Source organism: Formica exsecta, unplaced genomic scaffold, assembly GCF_003651465.1.
Source record: "Formica exsecta isolate Colony F162 unplaced genomic scaffold, ASM365146v1 scaffold164, whole genome shotgun sequence".
In the NCBI taxonomy this organism is placed as follows: Eukaryota; Metazoa; Arthropoda; class Insecta; order Hymenoptera; family Formicidae; genus Formica; species Formica exsecta.
This window is the reverse complement of record NW_021848957.1, coordinates 441,764-451,761: the sequence shown is the minus strand read 5'-3', so window position 1 is coordinate 451,761 and position 9,998 is coordinate 441,764. Positions and strand designations below refer to the sequence as shown.

At 37.4% G+C, this 9,998-nt stretch overlaps 1 protein-coding gene across 1 annotated transcript in view; it reads left to right on the top strand.

Annotated features, from left to right (window-relative positions):
* Positions 1 to 9,998, top strand: part of LOC115233226 (probable ATP-dependent RNA helicase CG8611) — a 19,959-nt gene that overhangs the window by 4,887 nt on the left and 5,074 nt on the right. The window contains exons 7-8 of the mRNA XM_029803542.1: positions 5,286 to 5,628; positions 9,243 to 9,441. Of these exons, the coding sequence (XP_029659402.1) occupies positions 5,286 to 5,628; positions 9,243 to 9,441 (542 nt within the window). The remainder of the gene's footprint in view (positions 1 to 5,285; positions 5,629 to 9,242; positions 9,442 to 9,998) is intronic.

Below are 9,998 nucleotides of genomic sequence, written 5' to 3'. Positions count from 1 at the left end.
ATGTATAATATCTTATATTTAATATATATATATATATATATATATATATATATATATATCACTAGTGAAAGGATACATTTTTATTCGATTTGTAATGATTAAAATATTTATAATATATTCATAGAAGCTCTTGTTTCGCTAATTGCATTCTGTGAACGGCATAATTAATCACGGCGCTATAATGTTCGCCAAGTAAATGGATAACTTTCTTTCCCCGCCGCTAATTACATCCGTATTACATCGGCCGAATTAATCTGACGTCGAATAACAGAGCAACTTTCTGATTCGCATTGAACTCTATGGGCGACTGCTTTAACCGTCGTAATTACCAGTGAAAGCGATCGATTTCGTCTCATAAGGATTGTCGAAAATAAAACCCGCGGTCTTATTATATCTTTCCTCATCGACTAATTTAGATTTTACCGTGAAATACTGTTATAGCGCTTTCACGTGTCCGAAAGTATCGCAAGGAGAATGCGTACGTAAGTAAAAAAAGAAGAAAGAAAAAAACCGGTTAAATCTCGATGGCGAGATTTGGGAACGCACGATCGACATCACGCAAACGAGTGACAATCCTTTTAGGTGGCGTGAGAATTAATTCCTTCCCGTCAGGCGATCTCTCACAATCGGTTTGACCCAACGCCAAAATTCGCGTGGGTCCTCGTTATCTTCTCCTATTATCCTCGTTAAGCTCTATACACACACGTTGCAATTAATCGACGTTCTTTTCCGTCGATTCCCGTCGCGAATCAGAGAGAAAAGCAGCACATGAATCTGCAAAATCGAGTATAAAACTGTTCGCGTCAGACCTTTATGGCGACTCTTTGCGAGCCATATCCTCTCAATTTTATTCATCCTTAGATTTCATATATGTCATAATTTCTCCGAACAAGTAAAAAATTTTTAATAAGAAAATTACGGGGGGCGAAGTAAGAGTAATTAAAAGATGGAAGGATTAAAGATATAGTTGAATACTTATACAATATTTGGTGCCCGCTTCTTTGGAAGTGCGTGAATGTTTAACATTTGCACTTGCAAAACATTGCATTGTTCACAATCATTGTTCATTAATCTTTATTTTTTTTTACTTAGAATTTCTTGAAAGTCGAATTTAATTAAATTTAAATTTGCCAAGCAACTGTTAAACATAAACAGTTATATATAAGAATTCTTCAGTAAAAAACTATTACACAGTTGGAAAATTTCTGTTTTCTTGTTAAAAAAATATATATATAAATTAAAATTTTTGTGTTAAATATTTAATACATTTATTTAACATATTGCTGTTGTGTTAATTAAACTTAAATGCTAAATTATTAAAACAACTGAAAAAAGTGTAATAATAACAACGTGCACATATTTAATTTTATACAATAGATATGTTTCGTATTATTACTGAGAGGATTTATCTGTTAAAATTTACAGAAAGAAACGATTTTATTTTACAATAGGAGTGGGAGTGATTACAAACCGTCAATACCATTTTCCCAAGTTAATTTTATCATTAAAAATATTGATTTTACACAAAATTTATTTTTAAATTACTATGAAGTTTGCATTCATATTTTGTGTTGAAATATTACCATAGTATTAGTGTCACCATTTAACATATTATGTTAAATTAACGCAAAAATTGTGAACCGTTTGGGATATGCGATATATGTTAAATTTAAGCCAAATTTTTCAACTATGTAAGATTTAAAGAAACCAAAATATTAAAAATTCATAAATATATATTCTTGTAAATTTTTACATTAAATCTCTAAACTAATGAATCTTGTTCGTAGTCGAACGTATCGACACGAGGCTTTCAACATCGGTGCATAAGCAAGAGGAAGAGAGCAAAATAATTTATTATGCACTTGGAGAGAAATGTCGGGCATATTTAACTTCTTAATGTTGAACTCCGCGGAATGCGCGATGGCAGTCGCCCACGGGTCGCTACCACACGTAGGTTTTGTGGCGGCATTATTAATTTCCACGTTGAAAAGCCACGAAGGGGCATCCCTACGGCCGGGAATACTCCGGGAAGGTTCTCAGCCGGATCCACTGCCGTGTGATCTATGATCCGAATGAGATGTTTTGAACGGCCGATCAGTCCTCGATCCCGCTTCCCGATCTCCGGGTCCCTTCCTTTAAACGATCGTTTGTCTTAATCGCCGCCATCGATCGCTCTTCGGCGTTCTCCGTCTCTCTTTATACGCGCGTCGAGACCGGTGGCTTGTATCGTTTTAATGCGCTAAGTGCGCTCGCTACGATTCTGCGAGCATCGATTACAGGGCGATTGGCATCTCGAAGGGGTATGCATTGATGAAGTATTCCACCTAATTAATGTAATCTTTGTTTCATTTTCCGCAACTGTTTCAAGATTGTTCGCACAGATTATACAAGGGTGTTTCTAAGCATATACGAAAAATTACGGGGGCTTTTAAATATGGATTTAAATATATTTTTTGATATTTTATTTTTTTAATCTTGAAAAAACATTCTGTATCTTGAAAACTCTGTCGTTTAAGACATTTGTGTATATAAACTTTTCTTCAAAAAATTGTTCAAGGAATCACCTCCCGATTTTTTTCACACATATTTAGGAACACCCTGTATAAATTACTCGATACGTTTCTTTATATATATATATATATATATGTATATAAATTTTTAAACATCAATTTAATATGCAAATTTCAATTTTCTAGAGATCGAGTTTTTTTGCATACAGTTATTCTGCCTTCAGAACTACTATTCTTAATCACACAAAATAAATATCTAAATCATTTCATCGACATTAATCAAGCGATAAAGTATAACGGAATCGCGAAGCGAATCGGGAGGAATATATCCGGTCCGGTCGATATTTATTTCGAGAGAGGCCGTCGTAGATATTGCTTTCTTTCTATATTCCTTCACGCTGGCGCCTGGATCGCGCCGTCGTCGACGTGTGTTGAATTAATAGCAGGAAAAGATGTAATAAGAATACACGGATATGTCCGTATCGTGCCGCGAAAGAATTCCGGGGTGCCGCGACGCCCCCCCACTGGTGATCTGGGATTAGTCCTCGAGGCCCATCGAGAGAAAGAGAGAGAGAGAGAGAGAGAAAGACTCGGTGTACTTTCTGGCCGCGGTAAATCATGGGCTACCCGAACGCAGGAAATCAGGGCCGTGCTCAAACGTTCGCCGTTTGAGGTCTCGCAGCGGGCGCTCGCTCTCCGCATTCACGTCGCCGCCACAAAACGAGAAATCATCGCGGTTTGTAAGACATTTGTACCAGCAGATCGCGCAGACTCTCTCTGTTCGCTCTCGTTCGTGGAATCAGGCAGTTTTTGACATTAAGGGCGCAATAAGTGCTGAGGAAATTGTTCCGGTAAAATTGCGCCGTTGACTAGGAATCGCCATTCCTAATAAGTCTTCAGATATGTATTTTGTAGAAAAATATTTTAATTAAAATTTTCTTGGTTTCCGAAGAGACATTCTACGGGATCAACAGGTCGATTTTCGTTCCAAATGGAGGCGCGTTTCGGAGATTAAAGTTACTTTTGTTTTGCTAAATAGAAGTAAATGTTTTTTTTTTTATAGAATCTTTTTTTTTATAGAATCACTCTATAACTCAAAAAATATATAGTTTATAAGATATATTTTATTTTGACATAAGCTATGAAATATCTTGTAAAGTTTCTTTCACTCTTTCAATATATAAATTACTAAAAATTTTCCAGGGATTAATAAGTAAAATTGAAGATGACATATTTTTATACAAGTATAACATTGCATCTGCATATTTTTTCTTAAATGTAAATACACATTTTTTTATATCAATGAAAATTCAGCTCATTATTCAGTGTAAAAATATTAAAATAAAATTATCAGAAAGTGAATACTTTACAAAATATTACACATTTTGTATCATAATATGTCGAAATAAATTATGAAATATCTCTTTAACTGGTAATTTTTTAATAATTTTGTGTCTTAATACTTTTATATGTAAAATGAAAAAGAGAATCGATTTATAAAAAAAAACATATGATTTTGTTTAAAAAAACAAAGATGACCTTGAAATCTCGGAAGTACTTTCATCTGAACCAAAATTATGCGGATCACAATGTTCTCGAAATCAAGTAACTTTTAACTAAAGTTTTCTCTCTCTCTCTTTTTCGATAAAACACATATCTTAGGATTTATTAGAGACGGTTATTTCTAATAATAACTTATCCTGTATTATTGATGAAGTAAATTTAAACGCAGAATCTTGGTTTCTTATCTCATACAAATCGAATGAAGATCCTTTGGAAGATAATTTCGCAAGCAATTCATCCAAGGGCTATGTGAGATGTATTTCTTTTCACATAGTTGGAAAATTTGGCTTAAATTTAACATATATTGCATATCCTAAACGGTTCACAATTTTTGCGTTAATTTAACATGATATGTTAAATGGTGACACTAATACTATGGTAATATTTCAACACAAAAAATGAATGCAAACTTCATAGTAACTTAAAATAAATTTTGTGTAAAATCAATATTTTTAATGATAAAATTAACTTGGGAAAATGGTATTGACGGTTTATAATCACTCCCACTCCTATTGTAAAATAAAATCAACATTTTTTTTCTGTAAATTTTAACAATAAAATTCTGTATAATAACTTATCCTGTATTATTGATGAAGTAAATTTAAACGCAGAATCTTGGTTTCTTATCTCATACAAATCGAATGAAGATCCTTTGGAAGATAATTTCGCAAGCAATTCATCCAAGGGCTATGTGAGATGTATTTCTTTTCACATAGTTGGAAAATTTGGCTTAAATTTAACATATATTGCATATCCTAAACGGTTCACAATTTTTGCGTTAATTTAACATGATATGTTAAATGGTGACACTAATACTATGGTAATATTTCAACACAAAAAATGAATGCAAACTTCATAGTAACTTAAAATAAATTTTGTGTAAAATCAATATTTTTAATGATAAAATTAACTTGGGAAAATGGTATTGACGGTTTGTAATCACTCCCACTCCTATTGTAAAATAAAATCAACATTTTTCTCTGTAAATTTTAACAGATAAATTCTGTTACTAATAATACGAAACATATCTATTAGCGTAAAATTAAAAATATGTGCATATTGTGTTATTTTTACACTTTTTTTCAGTTGTTTTAATAATTTAACATTTGAGTTCAATTAACACATGAATGCGTTAAATATTTAACACATAAATTTTAACCGGCATATTTTTTAACAAGAAAACATAAATTTTCCAATTGTGCAATTATTTAGGATGTTGCAGCGCGAGGATTAGATATGCCGAAGGTAGATTGCGTCGTTCAGTATACGGGACCAATTTCGGCTAGGGATTATGTTCATCGAATCGGTAGAACAGCGCGAGCAGGATGCTCCGGCGTGGCAACAATCTTTCTGACGCCCCCGGAAATCGAGTTCGTGCGGATGCTCGAGTCAAGGCGCATCAGAATCAAACAGCAGGATATGAACGATGTTTTGGACAAGTTACTGGGACCTCTTTCCCAGCACAACTCCGTGCAAGCGGCAGCTGTCGCTCTCCAAAACGATTTTGAAAATTTAGTACTGGAGGATAAGCAACTTGGCGCGAAAGCATGCAAAGGTAAGTGTTTTTGTAATGCACGAGGTAATAGTTTTTATCCATTTTTTAAACTTGGAAAACCCAAGTTATTATCAAGAGATGCGAAACCGGATGTAATGAGTCAGATATTACAATACTAACTGTATACGATATTATATATAAGGACTGCTATATATTCGTGTATACATTTTAAGAGGCGTGCATGCAGTAAAAGTTCAAATTTTTGTCTTTGTACGAGGCAAAGTGTTGATGAGGAGCTGCGAGACACGAGAGACATCTACTTTGATGCAGTTGGATTGTAACGAAAGCGCGAGCTGACTCCAGGGTAGACTAAACCAATTCCACCGAGCACCCCACTCGCATATAAAGCAAGCAACCCCTACGCGTACACATTATGGGGCTCTTATTCTGTCTCCCTTCACATTCGCCTCGTTCGCCACTTGGATATTTACATAGTCTATCGACGGGGAGGGATGATCCTGTTTGCTATGCCACGGTTACTCTATTAGGGTCGTTACGGAGAGGAATTTATTTGCTGCAATAATAAATCCATTATACTCGACCTAATACTCGTGGAAATGAAGACATTAGCCCTCTTCACATTCACGATGACTTTTTTTCTCCCCCGCGAATATTTCTCTCTCATATAAATATCGTCAAATAACTTGTTGCTTGTTGCTCCTAAAATACTTCACGACTACTTTATATGTTGCTGAAGGAGCTCTATATTGTTTATATTAAATATGAAGATTCTCTTTATCACACGTTTGAAGAATTAATCTTTCGTTAATACACGATAACAAAAACGCAAAGACAACAGGAACATTCCTTGGAGATTATTTTCGCGGGAGTGCATTAACGGCTATGTTACGTCGATTGCGATAACCGCGCGCGAACGAGCGACGAGCAATTCCAAAAAGGAAATTCAGGACCATTAATCTTTCTAAGAGGTTTTCGAGCTTCGAAATTGTCCTGCATCAGCCGGGGCTTTACACGAAGGTTAGCCACGGTTTTTGAGCGCTTAGCCGCCCCAGATTTGAGTGGCGTTACACAGCTAACCACTTGACCGTTCCTCCGCACGTATAGCTAGTGATTGATAGATTAATTGCTGCTGCTGCTCGTGACCCCCCTTCTCTCCCCCCCTCCCAATACTGCACTTTTCGCATGAGAACCGAGGTTTGGGGGGGAGCGAATGAGAGGAAAGTAGGAAGTGAATAACAAATTAGCTAACATCTCTCGATATATCTACTGAGATTATTTGCGTTCACAGTTTGCCTTTCATGCGGATTATACGCATTAAAGATTGTTTGGGGAAAAAACACAGCATTTTTTTAACAAATAAAAACACGTGAATAAATAAATATTTAAAAATATTTTAATGCTTCAAGTATTTTTATTTATTTCAAGAAGATGGAGTGACGTACAATAATTGTATTGTATTTTCTAAGATGTTTTAATTAATTCTTTAAAAAGAGACATTATATATAATTCCTTCATATAAATAAAATTAATTTTCAAACGTTTGAATACGCTTTTACTTGCGTTTTCTTAATTTTATGTAATCATATATCTTATAGTAACGGAAAAAATTCAGTTGTACTTAAGCCTCGGTGATAGTGTATTTCACACCAGTCGTAATAAAAGATATACTCTTCAATGTTGGAATTAAGTCCATAAAAATGTTCGTGGAACAGAAATATAGTAAAAAATAACGTGGATGCTATCCTTGGCAACAATTCCGAAATTTATTTAATTCGTGACCGATGCGGAGTCGCTGGTCGACGCGCGAGCGGAGAAGTGGAAATCTCGCTAATTCGTAACATTATCACCCCAATAGAGCCGAACAGCTTTCAATAGCAAGTACAGCTCTATAGAACGAAACCCCCTCGAGCTGCGACCCTCGCCACTAACCTGAGAGATTCATCCACTCCATCCCATATATACGATTTTAGCCTCATGTCGGTGCTCGACTATATTCCATTCATCGTAATTCTTTGCAAACATTTTTTTTTAAATATTGTAGCTCAACAGAACCGACACGAGATGCATAATAATTGGCTCGCTACACGTCGTTCGGTTTGATCAAATTATTTAATAGATTATTTGTGTTTATATCGAAATAATGTGTGTGGTGCGTAAAAATTGAGACATGTAATATATTAAATCACATTCACATGTGAGTTTCAGATGGTATTATAAATTTATTTATTATATTGTACTTTTTTTCATTCAATTTCAAGTCGATTTTTTTCAAATGATATAGCACATTTGACTAAAAAAGACAGTATCTAACTAAATTGTCTCGTCACAACAGTCTTGACGCTGATCTTCCTCGTGTTCGTCGCGAGTTAGATCGAATTCAGTGTATATCGCTCGTGCGTCTTTCACAGGGGGAGGTGGCCGACACAATCCAACCACTGAATGTGACTTCCGCCAAAACCACTTACGCTTTGTGGCGAGAGACTCTTAACAATGCGATACAGGATACAAATACAATAAGACGCAGTTACATCACTTAGGAACAATGCTATCCCACTCTTACATCCCGCCCTTCCTCTCTCCCCGTTCTTTCCGTCGCCCCGACTTCGCAGGCTAGACACCGCCCCCACGTGTGATTTATGTGCTAAATGGAGAAAAACATTTCTCCCTTTTCAACACTGACACCAAGCCGCAAGAAACACTTCAACGGGATTTCTTATGTGCGGAAGGGAGGAGTTGAGATTGGAAGCAGACGGAAATCAGAACGGAAAACGTTGAGATATAAGACTGAATTATGAAAATTAGAGGCACTTACGGAGGATCCAAGCGAAACGCCCACTTGCGATTAAATCTATTCGTTAGATAGCCTCGTTATATATATCAAGTGATAAATATATACCACGCTTGGATACATATAAGGATAACATTCAAGAGAATTTAACGTCGAAAAAGCGACTATAAAAAAATATTGCTTTTTTACGTGTTCTGATTCTGATCCACCATTACCATCATTATCGATAATAATTCCACTACATCAAATCATTAGTTTAGCGTCGTCATCTTACTTGGCAAAACATTAGAAATTAGGCGACTCGTATATGCGCGATAGACAGCCGGGAATAAAATTCGGAGTCTACCCCATCAGGATCGAGAGATTTTTCGCACGGAACACGGCCAGCGGCCGTCAGCCGGCGTACACATGTCGAGTTCTCTCAGGACCAGAGATCCCCCGGGTTTCTCACCCGTGCGCACAAGCAAGAGACGTTAAGAAGGGACGGACGCGAGGGTGACTATTAGCTGCAGCACTTGACTCGACCACCCCCACCTTTACCGTTAATGCCCCTTAATAGCCCGCTACGGGGCGCGCGCACACCCCAAGCTTGGAATCGGGCGCGGTTCAACCCCCCCGTGGAACCACTTAATGGAACTGCGATTAATAAGGACCCACTACACGTAACTGATCATTACATCCGAGTTGCACGTGACCTCTTAAACGTAGACGAGATGAGTGTGCTTGACACACTGAAGCGTTGCATCTCGATTTTATTCGTCATTTCTAGGAAAACAAATTTCAATTTGTTAGTGTTGGCTAATTGCGAATGTGGTTGGAAAGACATAATTGTCCTACTTTACATTATAATCTCTTTTTTTCATAGCGTACATCTCGTGGATGCGTTTCTATTCAAGTTATCCGCGCGATATGCGCGAGATATTCAATCGAAAGGAACTTCATTTGGGTCACTATGCCAAGAGTTTTGCGCTGAGGGATCCGCCGCAACGAATCGGCGGGATCAGTAAGAAGCTACGCGAGAAAGAAAGTTTGAAGCCCAAGCATAACAATCGCCTACACAAGCCGTAAGTATCAAGTTTTTTTTCCTTATTGTTAGAAGATTGCGTAGTATAATCGCGTTCTTCAAAAAAAGTTTTGCTCATCTCCCATATTGAATTGTCGCGTATAAGCGCAAACTTTCGAAGCGTACACATGCATGTGTGACGCAGTTGCGGTAAACAATATGTTTCTATTTTGGAAGAGAACGCACGAAACGTCACAAACGGTCCGGCTGTTGACCCGCGGTCAGCTGATGACATTTCAACCGCGCGATCGCGGAGCCCATCGTCTCCGGAGTGACGGTATTAATGACGGATACACGCGTGGCTTGGCGTGTTAACTGCTGCCCCCTCCCCGTCTCCCCTCCCTCTCCTCACACTGCCTACTCCAGTGTAGGGCACGCACATGCCGAGTAGGATGGCTCATGCGATGGCTCCTAGAGAGGTTGGCGGACGCATCAAAACTGTCGCTCTGTGTCATCCGTCATGTACGACGAACGGGCGGACGTGTTCTACGGTGGCTGGTGACCATAAGCCATACGGCTCTCGTCGTGCTCGTCGTTGTGTTCTCCGCGCCCCCCCCC